Raw genomic sequence first — 20,318 nt, forward strand, 5'->3', positions numbered from 1 at the left:
TGAATTTTTGGTAGAAATGAAAATCTTTCTGTTTTATATATTTGTTTCTGTCTCATGGCACTCTGATCTCTTTGAATCTGGTAAGGATCTAGCCTTGTCTTATTTATACCAGCAAGCAGTGTTGTCACTTAATGCTCTCATTTTTCACGTAAATGACTGACATTTTCCCAAGTCTTCACAAGTGATTTCTGAAGATGGTGCTGCATTGAGCAGAGACTATGTCATTGTAATTGCAGAAGTTTTTAAATTAAATATGTTTAATAAAATTTTAGAGCCTGTTTCTCTGGAACACATAACACATAATGGTGTAATGTGTATTTAACCATAAATTAGCTTCACAAAAAGTTTGTGTACATAAAAGTGTTTATATCCAAAGAAATTCTTTTTTACTGCTCAGTAATCTCTCGTGTAGAGAAAATATGTAACATAGTTTGCTGAGTCTTTGATAATAACCCCAATGTAAAATGAAGCCATAAAGATAAAATGAGAGTTGATACTCAATGAAAATGATGTGAGTGAATAGAAACTATGAAACAGTGTGTCTATGGGAGAGAGGAGGATGTGGGGCTGCTATTGTGAAGAAGGAATTTTTACAAGTTAGTCCATTTTCTGTAACTTTTATATTCTAATAAAGGAAAACCATATCTTCATATTTATAAAAATGAGATTTTACTGGTTTGATCACAGGGGTGGTGAGAATAATGAAGAACAAAATGTGGAAGGCAAAGAATGAAGACCAGATAGTGAGATTAGATTTATCAAGAAAAAAGAGTGCAAGTGGGGTGGGATGGTGTAAATAAAGATAGCAACTGGCTAGGTGTTTGGGGGTTTCTGATGAGGAAACCTGAGAAAACTCACTTTATGTGGACCTGGTATATTCGCACTCAAACAGAATATTCGATTATTGTTGCTTCAGAGCTTACTGGAAGCAGAAGGTGGAAGAATGAGAGTAAACCACAGGGACTCAATTCTTCTCTCTGTAGGGGTCACACATCAACAATAGGACAGGTGCTTCATGTTAGCAAAATGCAATGCACTGCACGTCAAACTGACTATGGAAGCAAGACAATCAAGAAATGTATTTCTTAAGTATTATTTATTTATTTATTTTTTAATTTTATTATTATTATACTTTAAGTTTTAGGGTACATGTGCACAATGTGCAGGTTTGTTAAAATGTAACTGTCAATAATCATGGCAAATATTTTGATATATAAAAGGTGATTAACATGAAAAAAGCCTCTGATGTTTCAAATATTTTGGTTAGATTTGTTTTATGGGAATCTAATTACACATTAGGTATTTGGAGTGGAATGTATACATTTTTTGCATAAGTGAATGAAGAGATGGCAGGAGGGCTAAAGTTGAGAATCCAGGAAATGGAAAAACACCAGAAGCCTGTATCATTGTGGACAACATGAATATTTTTGTTAACTATGCTTCTGTATGTAGATATCTGAACTAATGAACTGAGAATACATCCTGCAAGCAGAAGTGAATGATACATTTTAATGAAATTGATAGTTTTTAAGTTAGAGGACAAAATGAAGAACAGGAGAACTATTGTAGTATTATAGTATAAATGGTTCTTAGGTGATTTCTTCAGGGTACACCATAGCGTTCTACCATGGGCTTTGACATTTATCCTCTGGGGTCCTATTTGGTCCTTTCATTTGACATCACGTTTTTTGGCTTCAGTTAAGAGGATCACATTGGTGGAAGTACTTTTCTGTGTTAGTTGTAGTCATGTGAAACCTAATCTCTCTCTTGAAATCTGGACTACATGTTTTATGAAACCTATATTGTGATTTCCATGTGTATATTCCTGTCATGTCTGTATGCTAACCAAAACAAGAGCAAAAGCAACCCAGAGCCTAATAGGTAACAGTTTCAAGACCAAGCATGAAGATTTCAGCTGGATACAAACACTACATAGTGAATGGTGGGCTGTGTCATATTTACGTGTACTTAATTATGTGTCCCTTTTGCTTTGTAGAATCTTCTGAGCGACCTTCTTTATCCACGGTAAACAAATATATTTTCATCTTTAATTAACAAAATACTTTGTGATATATACATGATATATTAATCATTGTGTTGTAAAACCCATTCAGCTTACCCTGAAAGAAGCAGATCCCAGTTCAAAAGTAGCCATAAGAAGGAAGGATTCACCACCTCCAGCAAAAGGTAAATTTGCCAATACAAATTTCATCTGGAAAGAAGGACATGAATATATTGGAAATGTTCATAGTCTTCTGATTCTTACTTCTTTTACCCCAATGAAATAGAAGGATTTGATCTAAATGATACTGATGCTGTTGTTAGTGTCTATGCTTACAAAATGATATTTAGAAGAATAAGGAAAAGAAATTTTAAAAATGTGAGCTCTAGCTCAGATGCTTTTCCTTTTAGGTTGTGATAAAGATCCCAACGTGGAATTTGTATGCATGTTAGGGGTTCAAGGAGGTGAATTTTGAAACTATAAATATTTTTCAGTGCTTCAATTTCTGGTTGCAATACCGTCCTTTACCTAGAGAAAAGCTATACCTGCTGACATCACAATTGTGTTAGAACTTCAACTTCTTTATGTCGGTGTTGTCACACTGAGAACCTTCGAATCTTCACCCAATCACATGCTCTGATTACCAGCTTGAATTTCTGCATGTGTATGTGCCTGTGTGCTTTCGTTTGTGAGTTTGGGTGTGTGTGATACCTCTGATTCTGGAAAATGAATAAAGTCATTAGTCATTTTTTAGTGACTCTGGAAGCTACAGAGTTTTAAAGCAATGATTCTGAGCTGTTTTAGCCTTAGAATCTTTTATACTACTACAATTCATTGCCTACAGGTAACCAACAACCTGAATTAATGTTGGTTTGTTTGTTTTGTATTATACTTTAAGTTCTGGGATACATGTGAAGAACATGCAGGTTTTTTTTTTTGGATTCTTTTATTATTATTATTATTATTATTATACTTTAGGTTTTATGGTACATGTGTGCAATGTGCAGGTTAGTTACATATGTATACATGTGCCATGCTGGTGCGCTGCACACACTAACTTGTCATCTAGCATTAGGTATATCACCCAGTGCTATCCCTCCCCCCTCCCCCCACCCCACAACAGTCCCCGAAGTGTGATGTTCCCCTTCCTGTGTCCATGTGTTCTCATTGTTCAATTCCCACCTATGAGTGAGAATATGCGGTGTTTGGTTTTTTGTTCTTGCGATAGTTTACTGAGAATGATGATTTCCAATTTCATCCATGTCCCTACAAAGGACATGAACTCATCATTTTTTATGGCTGCATAGTATTCCATGGTGTATATGTGCCACATTTTCTTAATCCAGTCTATCATTGTTGGACATTTGGGTTGGTTCCAAGTCTTTGCCATTGTGAATAATGCCGCAATAAACATACGTGTGCACGTGTCTTTATAGCAGCATGATTTATAGTCCTTGGGTTATATACCCAGTAGTGGGATGCAGGTTTTTTACATAGGTATACATGTGCCATGGTGGTTTACTGTACCCATCAACCCATCAGCTACATTAGGTATTTCTACTAATGCTGTCCCTCCCCTAGGACCCCAGCCCCCTGACAGGCCCCGGTGTGTGATGTTCCCCTCCCTGTGTCCATGTGTTCTCATTGTTCAACTCCCACTTACGAATGAGAAAATGTGGCATTTGATTTTCTTTTCCTGTGTTAGTTTGCTGAGAATGATGGTTTCAGGCTTCATCCATGTCTTTGCAAAGGACATGAACTCATCCTTTTTTATGGCTGCATAGTATTCCATGATGTGTATATGCCACATTTTCTTTATCCAGTCTATCACTGATGGGCATTCGGGTTGGTTCCAAGTCTTTGCTATTGCGAATAGTGCTGCAATAGACATACATGTGCATGTGTCTTTATAGTAGAATGATTTTTAATCTTTGGGGTATGTACTCAGTAATGGGATTGCTGGGTCAAATAGTATTTCTGATTCTAGATCCTTGAAGAATCACCACACTGTCTTCCACAATGGTTGAAATAATTGACACTCCCACCAACAATATAAGAGCGTTCCTATTCCTCCACATTCTCTCCAGCATCTGTTATTTCCTGACTTTTTAATGATTGCCATTCTAACTGGCGTGAGATGGTATCTCATTGTGGTTTTGATTTGCATTTCTCTAATGATTAGTGATGATGAGCCTTTTTTTCATATGTTTACTGGCTGAATAATTGTCTTCTTTTGAGCATATCCTTCACCCACTTTTTGATGAGGTTGTTTGTTCTTTTCTTGTAAATTTGTTGAAGTTCCTTTTAGATTCTGGATATTAGCCTTTTGTCCGATGGAGAGATTGCAAACATTTTCTCCCATTCTGTAGGTTGCCTGTTCACTCTGATCATAGTATTGGAAGTTCTGGCCAGGGCAATCAGACAAGAGGAAAAAATAAAGGGTATTCAAATAGGAAGAAAGGAAGTCAAATTGTCTGTGCAGATGACATGATTGTATATTTAGGAAACCAAATCATCTCAGCCCCAAATCTCCTTCAGCTGATAAGCAACATCAGCAAAGTCTCAGGATACAAAATCAGTGTGCAAAAATCACAAGCATTCTTATACACCGATAAAAGACAAACAGCCAAATCAAGAGTGAATGCTCATTCACAATTACTACAAAGAGAATAAAATACCTAGGAATACAACTCACAAGGGATGGGAAAGACCCCTTCAAGGAGAACTACAAACCACTGCTCAAGGATATAAAAGAGGACACAAACAAATGGAAAAACATTCCATGCTCATGGATAGGAAGAATCAATATCATGAAAATGGCCATACTGCCCAAAGTAATTTATAGGTTCAATGCTATAGACTACCGCTGACTTTCTTCACAGAATTAGAAAAAACTACTGAAAATTTCATATGGAACCAAAAAAGAGCCCATATAGCCAAGACAATCCTAAGCAAAAAGAACAGAGCTGGAGGCATCATGCTACCTGACTTCAAACTATACTACAAGGCTATAGTAATGAAAACAGCATGGTATGAGTACCAAAACAGGGATATAGACCAATGGAACAGAACAGAGTCTTCAGAAGTAACACCGTACATCTACAACCGTATGATCTTTGACAAACCTGACAAAAAACAATCAATGGGGAAAAGATTACATATTTAATAAATGGTGTTGGGAAAACTGGCTAGCCTTATGCAGGAAACTGAAACTGGACCCCTTCCTTACACCTTATACAAAAATTAACTCAAGATAAATTAAAGACTTAAATGTTTAAGTAAGACCTAAAACCATAATAACCCTAGAAGAAAACCTAGGCAATACCATTCAGGACATTGGTGTGGGCAAAGACTTCATGACTAAAACACCAAAAGCAATGGCAACAAAAGCCAAAATTGACAAATGGGATCTAATTCAACTAAGGAACTTGTGCAGTTTTATTTGGGAGTGTGCATGAGGTACCTCTGAGTTTTAAAAATGAAGAAAGTAAGTAGTCATGCTTTCCTGACTCTTTGGTAGAAACAGCCTTTTAAGACAGTGATTCTGAGCTGTTATGATTTTGGGTTTTCTATAATACTAAAGCTTACTGCCAACATGTAACCAAGAGCTTGAATTAATTAAAAAAAAGAAATCACCCAAATGCACATTAAAAACCTCTTACAACATATGTGCACATTCATAGATAACATGTAGAACTTGATTTTGTGTATTAAAAACTTGTAGAAAAGTTCAGGCAGTGCACTTAATGAATGCAGCTTGGTCTCGTAAAATCAGTGATATATATTTCAGATCTATCCACATTGACCCAGTGAAGTATTTCTTGATTCATTGTGTGATCTCATGATATGCCATGTGATGACTGCAGCATATTTAATTATGCTGTCTTCATGCTGATACCATATGGACTTAAATATGATGACATACCAACATGGATATGCTTACGTGGTTGCTTTTATTGATTTGTACTATATTAGAAATGAAACAGAAGTATTGGAAATCCTAGCAAGCATAGCTGTATCTCTCCCATGGCTGTGTTGATTGCAACTGTTTCCCCCTTAAAGCATGTCTTTTTGACATGTCCTGACTCTGAGAAAATCCAGTGTGTTCTTTTCAGAGAATAACAGTAAGGAGTGGAAATGGCCAATGGTCAAAGTGTTACTTGTCCTCTCGGCTCCCCTTCATGAATGTTAAACTCTAAACTATGCAGATCTCAATTTAGAACCCCTTTGTTGATCCCTATCAGTGTTCCCAGATGTCAAATGACAAGTAGGCCTTTGATGAAGAAACACCCTGTAAAGCCATATTGCTCTGGCTTTTGTGTGTGAATGTGTGTGTGTGTGTGTAGTTTTTTCTCTCCTGAAAACTGTAAATAGAGGAATTTTCATTACAAATGAAAATGTTTCTGTTCCATATTTATTTCCTGTCTGATGTACTTTGCTCTTCTGGGATCTAGTAAGGATCTCAGCTTGTCTTATTTATACCTGCAAAAAATTATGTCAATGCTTCATTTTTCATGTCAATTACTGACATATTTTCAAGTCTTCACAAGTTATTTCTGAAGATGTTGGTGCATCAAGGAGAGACTGTCATTGTAGTTAAATAAGTTTTTAAATAGGTTATATTCAATAACATTTCAGAGCTTGTTCCTCTGGAAAGCATAGACATAGAGGTGTTATGGGTAAACATAAAATAGCTCCACAAAGTGTTGTGTACATAAAAGTGTTCATATCCTGGAAAATTCTAATTTACTGCTCAGTACTGTCTCCTGGAGAGGAAAATAGGTAAGATAGGCTGCTGAGCCTATGATAATAACTCATAATATGAGGTGAAAGCATAGAGACAAAATGAGAGATGATAGATACTCAAACCGATGTGAGTGAAGAACAGCTGTGAAACAGTGTCTATGGGAGAGAGGAGGCCATGGGGCTGCTTTTGGGAAGAAGGAATTTGTACATATTAGTCAAGTGTCTGACACATTTAACATTTTAATAAAGCAAAACCTTATCTTCACATGTGTCAGAATGGGATTGTACAGATGTCACAATACAGTGGTAGTGAAAATAATGAAGAAACGAATGTGGAGGTCAAAGAATCAAGTCCACCAATATGGATATTAGATTTATGAACGAAAAAGAGTGTATGTCAAATTGGACAGGTGTAAACAAATAAAGCAGCTACTTAGGTAATTTGGAGGTTTCTGATGAGGAGACTTGTGGGAAGTCACTTAATGGAAAGCAGAAGCAGAAGTTAGAAGGATGAGGGTGACCCACAGGGTCTCATTTCTTCTCCCTAGAAGTTTTGCACATCAGTGACACGTGCTTCGTTCACATCAGTCAGCATATTGGGATGCAGCTTAATCTAGAAAAAGTGTTTTTTTTGTTTCTTTTTTTTGGAAAGCTGTGTTTGCTGAGGTAGTTATTTCATAAAAGAACTTGAGAGACCCCTATGGTGTATCATATGAAACTAGGTTTAGAAAAAAGGAATCAAAGAATGCATTTTTAGAGTACTAAACAGATAACTGCCAATAATCATGACAATCATGACATATATATATATGCATTATGTCATATTGGTTGGTTATTTATAAGAAGTCTCTAGTGATTTAGAAACATTGTTTAGTTTATTTTCATAGGAATCTGATTACACATTATTTCATTGACGTGTATGTTTTTGCAAAAATGGATGAAGAGACAGTGAGAAGGCCAAACTGCTGAATCTAGGAAATGTAAAAACATCAGTAGTCTTCATGAGTATAAAGAAAATAATTTTTTAAATTATGACTTTAAGATTAAGTGAACTCACTTCAGATGCATTTAGAATATTTGCATAAAGGATGATTTTATTTTTGGCTGCTCCAGGAACTACTGGAAGCAGGAAAGAATGATAGAATTGGGATAAACCACAGTGACTCATTACTCCTCTTTGTTACTATTGGGCACCAGAGGTATATGTTTTGTTGATATTAGTTATTCAAATGAGATAAACGTGAATATGCATACATTGGCTTTGTTTTTCAAGGAGCTAACTATTGGATAAAATAGCAATTTAATAAAAATTCTCTAGAGAATAACATGATACTTCAACCAGACTATTTTAGAAGTGAAAATAATGTTGAATTCATTACTTGACTCCCAAATGGTTGTTTTCAATGAATATTGGAGTGATTTACACAGGTAAAAGCTTATTCATATCTAATGCTTGTAGCAACTTTATTTTGTATAAGTATGTCAAATTTGGTAATTTATTATACTTTTTGATGAAGTTTATATATTATACCTTGTTGCCGTGAGTGGATGAGGAAACTTTCCGAAGGCTAAACTAGAAGATACAAGAGATGTAGGCACATTATTACACCATATGGGTGTGAGAAATCATGAATATTACATACTAGAATTCACCAAACATATATCCAAGCTGATTAAGTTAGGACACTTCCACTGAAGAGATGTGAAGTGTACATTCAACTAAAGTGTCATTATAATTGTGTACCTTCTCACTGATAGGTCAAATTAAAGAGCATGATGCATGTTTGCAGTAAAATGTTCTAAATCATTCTGATGTCTTGCATAAAAGACATGCGGGTGCATGTATCACCTGCTTTGACATTGATTCCCAGGTGTATGAGTTGGACTGTGACTTTAGATCACATTTGTCCTCATCACTCAGCATATCCACATTGATATTGACATGGTCTTATTTTAGTTTTAGACATATGGAGCCAGTCATATCACATTTGAAATTGTCAGTGTATATTTCTTGAAGCCTGTATTCCTATTTTCTTCAGTGTATTTCCTTCATGTTTAGTCCCAAGAAACAAAGTATAAAATCTCAAAGCCTACAGTAATACAGGCAGGAAGATACAACTTGATGCTAACATGCTATCCATGCATTAATGTATGGATAACATTATCATATTTACATATGATTGATTATGTATCCCTTTTGCTTTTCAGTGTCTTCTCAGAAACAACCAGCTGGAAACGTAATTAAACTCTCATTTATATGTAGAACTATAACTGTATAGTCTATGAAACGTACTTTATGTATTGATTATTTTGTTTCAAATCCCATTCAGGCTACAAGTGATGAGAAAGATTCTGTTTCGAATATAGCCACAGAAATAAAGGAGGGACCAATATCTGGGACAGGTAATTTTGCAAAACACATCGAATGTCATGTTCAATCAAGATAGAAGAGGACTTCCCTTCCCCAAATAAATCAGTGGGGAGTTCGTCTAAGCTGCACGTTCTGATTCAGTACACCTGAGATTCTTCATTTGCAGTGAGTTCTCAGGTGACCCTGATGCTGCTGGTCCTTGGCCATGATCTGAGTAGTAAGATTATAGACTTCCCTACATTGAAATTGGGAAGAACCATTGGAGAGCAGGTCAACACATACCAGGCTAAGGTAGCAGCATAATTTTGCTTTAATTTTACAGCATGTTTCCATCAAGAGGGGAAAGAGAACGAGATGAAGTAATAGATATTATAGGCATCATATCGTATTGTTATAAACAGAGGGAAAAGTGATCCTAATAACTCCATAAACCCTGTAGAATGAGAACTAAGAAGACCACTGATGTAGCAATTATTTTCCTCAAGGAAGAGGGATTGTGAGGCAGGAAGGAGGAAAAAGAAGAAATATTTATGTAATTTTGGGGTTTCTGCTGAGGAAACCACAGTGAACTCATTTCAGATGCATTTGGAATATTTGCGTAAAAGATTTGATTTTGGCTGCTCCAAGAACTACTGGAAGCAGGAAACAATGCTAGAATTGGGATAAACTACAGTGACTCATTACTCCTCTTTGTTACCATTAGGCATCAGAGATACATGTTTTGTTGATTTTAGTTATAAAACTGAGATAAACTTGAATAGGAATACATTGGCTTCCTTGTTCAAGGAGCTAACTCTTGGATAAAATAGCTATTTAATGAAACTTCTTTAGAGAATAACGTGATACTCCCAAAAAGACTATATTAGAAACAAAAATGATGTTGAATTCTAATTAACTCCTAAAGTGGTCATTTTCAATTAATATTGGAGTGATATCTGAATGTAAAACTTATTAATATCTAATGCTTGTAGAAGTTTTACTTTGTAGAAGTATGTTAACATTGGTAATTGATGATATTTTTATTGAGGCTAATATATTGTCGTTTGTTGCCATGAGTGGATGAAGAAACTTTCAGAAGGCTAAACTAGTGGTTACAAGAAACTTAGGCAAATTATTACACCACATGGGTGTGAGAAATAATGAATATTATCTACTAGATTTCAGGAAACATATATACAAGGTGATCAATTTAGGACACTTCCACTGAAGAGATGTGAAGTGTACATTGAACTGAATTGTCATTGTAATTGTGTACCTTCTAGTTATTGGACAAGTTAAAGAGCATGATGAATGTTTGTAGTATAATGGTGTAAATCCTTCTGATTTCTTGCAAGAAAGACATGCGGGATCATGTACCACCTGCTTTGACATTGATTCTCAGGTGTGTGAGTTACTCCTCTGATTTGTCCTCATCACTCAGCATATTGACATTGATATTGACACAGTTTTATTTTAGTTTTAGATGTATCATAAATCATACCATGTTTGAAATTGTAAGGGTATATTTTGTGAAGCCTGCATTCCTTTTTTTTTCAGTGTATTTCTGTCGTGTTCTAGTCTCCAGACAAAAAGTAGAAAACATCAAAGCCTACACTAGTACAGGCAGAAAGATACAGCTTGATGCTAACACTGCATGAATATATGGATAAATTTATCATATATACATATGAGTGATTAGGTATCCCTTTTGCTTTTCAGTGTCTTCTCAGAAACAGCCAGCTGAGAAGGTAATTAAACTCTCATTTATATGTTGAACTGTTAAGTGTATAGTCTATGAAACCTACTTTATGTATTGATTATTTTGTTTCAAATCCCATTCAGGCTACAAGTGATGAGAAAGATTCTGTTTCGAATATTGCCACAGAAATAGAGGATGGACAACAATCTGGGACAGGTAATTTTGCAAGACACTTTTAATGTCATGTTCAGTCAAGATAGAAAAGAACTGCTTTTCCCTGAATAAATCAGTGGGGGCCTCATCGAAGCTGCACATTCTGATTCAGCAGGCCTGAGATTCTTCATTTGTAATAAGTTCTCGGGTGACGCTGATGCTGCTGGTCTTGGACGTGATCTTTGCAGTAAGAGTATAGACTTCCCCACATTGAAATTGGGAAGAAGAAACATTGGAGAGCAGGTCAAGACATAAAGGCTCAGGGGACAGCGTAATTTTGCTTTAATTCTACAACATGTTTTCACCAAGAGTGGAAGGAGAAAGAGATGAAGTATAGGTTTTACAGAAGTCACATCATACTGCTAAAAACAGATGAAAAAGTGATTGTAATAAACTGTAGACACTGCAGAACGAGATCTAATGAGACCACTGATGTAGCAATTATTTTCCTCAAGGAAGAGGAATTTGTGAGGCAAGAAGAGGGAAAAGAGGAAGTTACTTATGTAATTTTGCGGTTTCTGCCGAGGGAACCTGACTGAACTCACTTCAGATGCATTTAGCATATTTGCAGAAAGAAGATTTGATTTTGGCAGCTCCAGGAAGTACTGGATGTGGGAAAGAATGCTAAAATTGGGATAAACCGTACTGACTCATTACTCCTCTTTGTTATTGTTAGGCATCACAGAAACATGTTTTGTTGATTTTAGTTATAAAAATTAGATAAACTTCTTTGTCTCTTTTGATCTTTGTTGGTTTAAAGTCTGTTTTATCAGAGACTAGGATTGCAACCCCTGCTTTTTTTTGTTTTCCATTTGCTTGGTAGATCTTCCTCCATCCCTTTATTTTGAGCCTATGTGTGTTTCTGCACATGAGATGGGTCTCCTGAAAGCAGCACACTGATGCATCTTGACTCTATCCAATTTGCCTGTCTGTGTCTTTTAATAGGAGCATTTAGCCCATTTACATTTAAGGTTAATATTATTATGTGTGAATTTGATCTTGTCATGATGTTAGCTGGTTGTTTTGCTCATTAGTTGATGCAGTTTCTTCCTAGCATCAATGGTCTTTACAATTTGGCATGTTTTTGGGGTGGCTGACACCGGTTGTTCCTTTCCATGTTTAGTGCTTTCTTCAAGAGCTCTTGTAAGGCAGGCCTGGTGGTGACCAAATCTCTCAGCATTTGCTTGTCTATAAAGGATTTTATTTCTCCTTCACTTATGTAGCTTAATTTGGCTGGATATGAGTTTCTGGATTGAAAATTCTTTTCTTTAAGAATGTTGAATATTGGCCCCTACTCTCTTCTTGCTTGTAGAGTTTCTGCTGAGAGATCCACTGTTAGTCTGATGGGCTTCCCTTTGTGGGTAACCTGACCTTTCTCTCTGGCTGCCTTTAACATTTTTTCCTTCATTTCAACTTTCATGAATCTGACAATTATGTGTCTTGGAGTTGCTCTTCTCAAGGAGTATCTTTGTGGCATTCTGTGTATTTCCTGAATTTGAATGTTGGCCTGCCTTGCTAGGTTGGGGAAGTTCTCCTGCATAATATCCTGGAGAATGTTTTCCAACTTGGTTCTATTCTCCCTGTCACTTTTGGGTACACCAATCAGATGTAGGTTTGGTCTTTTCGCATAGTCCCATATTTCTTGGAGGCTTTGTTAATTTCTTTTTACTCTTTTTTCTCTAAACTTCTCTTCTTGCTTCATTTCATTCATTTGATCTTCAGTCACTGATACCCTTTCTTCCAGTTGATTGAATTGGCTACTGTAGCTTGTGCATGCATCACGTAGTTCTCATGCCATGGTTTTCAGCTCCATCAGGTCACTTAAGGTCTTATCTATGCTGTTTATTCTATTTAGCCATTCGTCTAATCTTCTTTCAAGGTTTTTAGCTTCTTCATGATGGGTTCAACCATCCTCCTTTAGCTTCGAGAAGTTGTTATTACCAATCATCTGAAGCCTACTTCTGTCAACTTGTCAAAGTCATTCTCCATCTAGCTTTGTTCCATTGCTATTGAGGAGCTGCATTTTTGGAGGGGAAGAGGCACTCTGCTTTTTAGAATTTTCAGCTTTTCTGCTCTGGTCTCTCCCAATCTTTGTGGTTTTATCTACCTTTGGTCTTTGATGATTGTGATGTACAGATGGAGTTTTGGTGTGGAGGTCCTTTTCTGTGTGTTAGTTTTCCTTCTAACAGTCAGAGCCCTCAGCCGAAGGTCTGTTGGAGTTTGCTGGAGGTCCACTCCAGACCCTGTATGCTGGGTATTACCAGCGGAGGCTACAGAACAGCAAATATTGCAGAATGGCAAATGTTGCTGCCTGATCCTTCCTCTGGAAGCTTGGTCTCAGAGGGGCACCCAGCTGTATGAGGTGTCAGTCGGCCCCTACTGGGAGGTGTCTCCCAGTTAGGCTACTCGGGGGTCAGGGACCCACTTGAGGAGGCAGTCTGTCTGTTCTCAGATCTCAAACTCTGTCCTGGGAGAACCACTACTTTCTTTAAAGCTGTCAGACAGGGTCATTGAAGTCTGAAGAAGTTCCTGCTGCTTTTTGTTCAGCTATGCCCTGCTCCCAGAGGAGAAGTCTGCAAAGGCAGGCAGGCCTCCTTAAGCTGCGATGGGCTCCACCCAGTTTGAGCTTTGCGGCCCCTTTGTTTACCTACTCAAGCCTCAGCAATGGCGGACACCCCTCCCCCAACCTCACTGCTGCCTTGCAGTTCGATCTGAGACTACTGTGCTAGCAGTGAGAGAGGCTCTGTGGGCATGGGACCCTCTGAGCCAGGTGTGGGATACAATCTCCTGGTGTGCCATTTGCTAAGACCATTGGAAAAGTGCAGTATTAGGGTGGGAGTGTCCCAATTTTCCAGGTACTGTCTGTCACAGCTTCCCTTGGCTAGGAAAGGGAATTCCCAGACCCCTTGTACTTCCTAGGTGAGGCGATGCCCCACCCTGCTTTGGCTCACACTCCGTGTGCTGCACCCACTGTTCAATAAGCCTCAGTGAGATGAACCCGGTACCTCAGTTGGAAAAGCAGGAATCACCCATCTTCTGTGTCACTCATGCTGGGAGCTGTAGATTGGACCTCTTCCTATTCGGCCATCTTGGGAAAGGGATCAATTCAACAAGAAGAGGTAACTGTCCTAAATATATATGCACCCAATATAGGAGCACCCAGATTCATAAAGCAAGTCCTTAGAGACCTACAAAGAGACTTAGACTCCCACACAATAATAATGGGAGACTTTAACACCTCACTGTCAACATTAGACAGATCAACGAGGCAGAAAGTTAACAAGGATATCTAGGACTTGAACTCAGCTCTGCACCAAGCAGACCTAATAGACATCTACAGAACTCTCCACCCCAAATCAACAGAATAAACATTCTTCTCAGCACCACATCACACTTATTGCAAAATTGACCACATAGTTGGAAGTAAAGCACTCTTCAGCAAAAGTAAAAGAACAGAAATTATAACAAACTGTCTCTCAGACCACAGTGCAGTTAAATTAGAACTCAGGATTAAGAAACTCACTCAAAACTGCTCAACTACATGGAAACAGAACAACTTGCTCCTGAATGACTACTGGGTACATAATGAAATGAAGGCAGAAATAAAGATGTTCTTTGAAACCAATGAGAACAAAGACACAACATATTGGAATCTCTGGCACACATTTAAACCAGTGTGTAGAGGGAAATTTATAGCACTAAATGCCCACAAGAGAAAGCAGGAAATATCTAAAATTGATACCCTAACATCACAATTAAAACAACTAGAGAAGCAAGAACAAACACATTCAAAAGCTAGCAGAAGGCAAGAAATAACTAAGATCAGAGCAGAACTGAAAGAGATAGAGACACAAAAAATGCTTCCAAAAATCAGTGAATCCAGGAGCTGGTTTTTTGAAAAGACCAACAAAATTGATAGACCACTAGCAAGACTAATAAAGAAGAAAAGAGAGAAGAATCAAATAGACGCAATAAAAAATGATAAAGGGGATATCACCACCGATCCCACAGAAATATAAACTACCATCAGAGAATACTATAAACACCTCTACACAAATAAACTAGAAAATCTAGAAGAAATAGATAAATTCCTGGACACATACACCTTCCCAAGACTAAACAAGTAAGAGGCTGAATTCCTGAATAGACCAATAACAGGCTCTGAAATTGAGGCAATAATTAATAGCCTACCAACTAAAAAAAGTCCAGGACCAGATGGATTCACAGCCGAATTCTACCAGAGGTACAAAGAGGAGCTGGTACCATTCCTTCTGAAACTATTCCAATCAATAGAAAAAGAGGGAATCCTCCCTAACTCATTTTATGAGGCCAGCATCATCCTGATACCAAAGACTGGCAGAGACACACAAAAAAAGAGAATTTTAGACTAACATCCCTGATGAACATCCATGCAAAAATCCTCAATAAAATACTGGCAAACCAAATCCAGCAGCACATCAAAAAGCTTATCCACCACGATTAAGTTGGCTTCACCCCTGGGATGCAAGCCTGGTTCAACATACACAAATCAATAAATGTAATCCATCATATATACCGAACCAAAGACAAAAACCACATGATTATCTCAATAGATGCAGAAAAGCCCTTCGACAAAATTCAACAACACTTCATGCTAAAAACTCTCAATAAACTAAGTATTGATGGGACGTATCTCAAAATAAGAGCTATTTATGATGCACTCGCAGCCAATATCATACTGAATGGGTAAAAACTGACAGCACACCCTTTGAAAACTGGCACAAGACAGGGATGCCCTCTCTCACCACTCCTATTCAACATAGTGTTGAAAGTTCTGGCCAGGGCAATAAGGCAGGAGAAAGAAATAAATGGTATTCAATTAGGAAAAGAGGAAGTCAAATTGTCCCTGTTTGCAGATGACATGATTGTGTATTTAGAAAACGCCATCGTCTCAGCCCAAAATCTCCTTAAGCTGATAAGCAACTTAAGCGAAGTCTCATTATACAAAATCAGTGTGCAAAAATCACAAGCATTCCTATACACCAATAACAGACAGAGAGCCAAATCATGAGTGAACTCCCATTCACAAATGCTTCAAAGAGAATAAAATATCTAGGAATCCAACTTACAAGGGCTGTGAAGGACCTCTTCAAGGAGAACTACAAACCATTGCTCAATGAATAAAAAAGGACACAGACAAATGGAAGAACATTCCAAGCTCATGGATAGGAAGAATCAATATTGTTAAAATGGCCATACCACCCAAAGTAATTTATAGATTCAATGCCATCCCCATCAAGCTACCAATGACTTTCTTCACAGAATTGGGAAAAACTACTTTAAAGTTCATATGGAACCAAAAAAGAGCCTGCATTGCCAAGACAATTCTAAGCAAAAAGAACAAAGCTGGAGGCATCACACTACCTGACTTCAAACTATACTACAAGGCTACAGTAACCAAAACAGCATGATACTGGTACCAAAACACAGATATAGACCAATGGAATAGAACAGAGCCCTCAGAAATAATACCACACATCTACAACCATCTGATCTTTGACAAACCTGACAAAAACAAGAAATGGGGAAAGGATTCCCTATTTAATAAATGGTGCTGTGAAAACTGGCTAGCCATATGTAGAAAACTAAAACTGGATCCCTTCCTTGCACCTTATACAAAAATTAATTCAAGATGGACTAAAGCCTTAAATGTTAGACCTAAAACCATAAAAACCCTAGAAGAAAATTTAGGCAATACCATTCAGGACATAGGCATGGGCAAGGACTTCATGACTAAGACACCAAAAGCAATGGCAATAAAAGCCAAAATAGACAAATGAGATCTGATTAAACTAAAGAGCTTCTGCACAGCAAAAGAAATTACCATCAGAGTGAACAGGCAACCTACAGACTGGGAGAAAATTTTTACAATCTACCCATCTGACAAAGGGCTAATATCCAGAATCTGCAAAGAACTTAAACAAATTTACAAGAAAAAATCAAACAACCCCATCAAAAAGTGGGTGAAGGATATGAACAGACACTTCTCAAAAGAAGACATTTATGCAGCCAACAGACACATGAAAAAGTGCTCATCATCACTGGCCATCAGAGAAATGCAAATCAAAACCACAATGAGATACCATCTCACACCAGTTAGAATGGCGATCATTAAAAAGTCAGGAAAAAACAGGTGTTGGAGAGGATGTGGAGAAATAGGAACACTTTTACACTGTTGGTGGGACTGTAAACTAGTTCAACCATTGTGGAAGACAGTGTGGCGATTCCTCAAGGATCTAGAACTAGAAATACCATTTGACCCAGCAATCCCATTACTGGGTATATACCCAAAGGATTATAAATCATGCTGCTATAAAGACACATGCACACATATGTTTATTGTGGCACTATTCACAATAGCAAAGACTTGGAGCCAACCCAAATGCCCATCAGTGATGGACTGGATTAAGAAAATGTGGCACATATACACCATGGAATACTATGCAGCCATAAAAAATGATGAGTTCATGTCCTTTGTAGGGACATGGATGAAACTGGAAACCATCATTCTGAGTAAACTATCACAAGGACTGAAAACCAAACACTGCATGCTCTCACTCATAGGTGGGAATTGAATAATAAGAACACTTGGTCACAGGGTGGGGAACATCACACACCAGGGCCTGTCCTGGGATGGAGGAGTGGGGGAGGGATAGCATTAGGAGATATACCTAATGTGAATGACGAGTTAATGGGTGCAGCACACCAACATGGCACATGTATATATATGTAACAAACTTGCAAGTTGTGCACATGTGCCGTAGAACTTAAGTACAATAAAAATAATTAGATAAACTTGAATATGAATACATTGGCTTCATTGATCAAGGAGCTAACTCTTGGATAAAATAGCTATTTAATGAAAATTCTTTAAAGAATAGCATGATACTCCAACCAAGACTATTTTAGAAACAAAAATAATGTTGAATTCATCAACTGACTCCTAAAATGGTCATTTTCAATAAATGTTGGAGTTATTTCCAAATGTAAAAGCTTATTAGTATCCAATGCTTGTAGCAGTTTTATTTTGTAGAAGTATGTCAACATTATAATTGATTATGCTTTTTATTGAGGTTTATATATTATACTTTGTTGCCATGAGTGGATGAAGAACTGTTCACAAGGTTGAACTAGAGAATACAAGAAACTGAGGCAAAGTATTATGTCACATGGGTGTGAGAAATAATGAATATTATTTACTCAGATTCAGGAAACATATATCCAAGCTGATCAATTTAGGACACTTCACTGAAGAGACGTGAAGTGTACATTCAACTGAAGTGTCATTGTAATTGTGTACCTTCTCAGTTATTGGGTAAGTTAAAAACCATGATGAATGTTTGCAGTATAATGGTCTAAATCATTCAGATATCTTGAATGAAAGACATGAGGGTACATGTACCACCTATTTTGACATTGATTCCCAGGTGATTGAATTTCTCCTCTGATTTTAGATCACATTTGTCTTCATCACTCGGCATATCCTTATTGATATTGACACTGCTTTATTTTAGTTTTAGACATATGAAAAATCATATTATGTTTGAAATTGTTAGTTTATATTTCATGTAGCCTGTATTCCTGTTTTCTTCAGCATATTTCTGTCATGTTCCTGTCTTAAGACACAAAGTATAAAACATCAAAGCCTACAGTAATATAGGCAGGCCGATGCAGCTGCATGCTAACACTGCATGAATATATGGATAACTTTATCCTATATACATATGATTGATTATGTATCCCTTTTGCTTTTCAGTATCTTCTCAGAATCAACTGGCCTGGAAGGTAATTAAACTCTCATTTGTGTTTTGAACTATTAGCTGTATAGTATATGAAATATACTTTATGTATTGATTATTTTGTTTCAAATTCCATTCAGGCTACAAGTGACAAGAAAGATTCTGTTTCAAATATAGCCACAGAAATAGAGGATGGACAACAATCTGGGACAGGTAATTTTGCAAAACACATCTAATGTCATGTTCAATCAAGATAGAAGAGAACTTCCCTTCCCCAAGTAAATCAGCGTGGGGTTCATCGAAGCTGCACGGTCTGATTCAGCACACCTGAGATTCTTCATTTGTAATAAGTTCTCTGGTGACCTTGATGCTGCTGGTCCTTGGCCATGATCTGAGTAGTAAGATTATAGACTTCCCTACATTGAATTGGGAAGAAGAACCATAGCAGAGCAGTTCAGCACATAAGGGGCTCAGGGGACAGCATCATTTTGCTTTAATTCTACTGCATGTTTCCATCAAGAGAGGAAGGTGAAAGAGATGAAGTAATAGATATTATAGGCATCAGATCATATTGTTATAAACAGAGGGAAAAGTGATCCTAATACCCCAAAGACACTGTAGAATGAGAACTAACAAGATCACTGAAGTAGCAATTATTTTCCTCAAGGAAGAGGGATTGTGAGGCAGGAAGGAGGGAAAAGAAGTTATTTACATAATTTTGGGGTTTCTGCTGAGGAAACCTGAGTGAACTCACTTCAGATGCATTTGGAATATTTGCATAAAAAAAGATTTGATTTTGGCTGCTGCAGGCACTACTACTGGAAGCAGGAAACAATGCTAGAATTGGAATAAACCACAGTGACTCATTACTCCTCTTTGTTACTATTAGGCATCAGAGATACATGTTTTGTTGATTTTAGTTATAAAAAACGAGATAAACTTGAAATTGAATACATTGGCTTCGTTGTTCAAGGAGCTAAGTCTTGGATAAAATAGCTATTGAATGAAACATCTTTAGAGAATAGCATGATACTCCAAACAAGACTATTTTAGAAACAAAAATTACGTTGAATTCTAATTAACTCCTAAAGTGGTCCTTTCAATGAATATTGGAGTGATTCTGAATGTAAAACTTATTAATATCTAATGCTTGTAGCAGTTTTACTTTGTAAAAATATGTCAACATTGGTAATTGATTATATTTTTATTGAGGCTAATATATTATCCTTTGTTGCCATTAGTGGATGAAGAAACTTTTGGAAGGCTCAACTAGCGGATACAAGAAACTTAGGCAAGTTATTGCACCACACAGGTGTGAGAAATAATGAATACTATCTAATAGATTTCAGGAAACATATATCCAAGTTGATCAATTTAGGACAGTTCCACTGAAGAGATGTGAAGTGTACATTCAACTGGAGTGTCATTGTAATTGTGTACCATCTCAGATATTGGGCAAGTTGAAGAGCCTGATGAGTGTTTGTAGTATGATGGTGTAAATCCTTTTGATTTCTAGCATGAAAAACATAC

The 20,318-nt window shown here is 37.1% G+C and overlaps 1 protein-coding gene across 2 annotated transcripts in view; it reads left to right on the top strand.

Moving 5' to 3' along the window:
• Nucleotides 1–20,318, top strand: part of LOC129057523 (ankyrin repeat domain-containing protein 36A-like) — a 68,656-nt gene that overhangs the window by 39,355 nt on the left and 8,983 nt on the right. For both annotated transcript variants that reach the window (XM_063713569.1, XM_054547437.1), the window contains 8 exons: nucleotides 1,997–2,025; nucleotides 2,115–2,187; nucleotides 8,957–8,985; nucleotides 9,079–9,151; nucleotides 10,818–10,846; nucleotides 10,941–11,013; nucleotides 18,806–18,834; nucleotides 18,929–19,001. In XM_063713569.1, the coding sequence (XP_063569639.1) occupies nucleotides 1,997–2,025; nucleotides 2,115–2,187; nucleotides 8,957–8,985; nucleotides 9,079–9,151; nucleotides 10,818–10,846; nucleotides 10,941–11,013; nucleotides 18,806–18,834; nucleotides 18,929–19,001 (408 nt within the window). The remainder of the gene's footprint in view (nucleotides 1–1,996; nucleotides 2,026–2,114; nucleotides 2,188–8,956; nucleotides 8,986–9,078; nucleotides 9,152–10,817; nucleotides 10,847–10,940; nucleotides 11,014–18,805; nucleotides 18,835–18,928; nucleotides 19,002–20,318) is intronic.

Source organism: Pongo abelii, chromosome 12 (genome assembly GCF_028885655.2).
Source record: "Pongo abelii isolate AG06213 chromosome 12, NHGRI_mPonAbe1-v2.0_pri, whole genome shotgun sequence".
In the NCBI taxonomy this organism is placed as follows: domain Eukaryota; kingdom Metazoa; phylum Chordata; class Mammalia; order Primates; family Hominidae; genus Pongo; species Pongo abelii.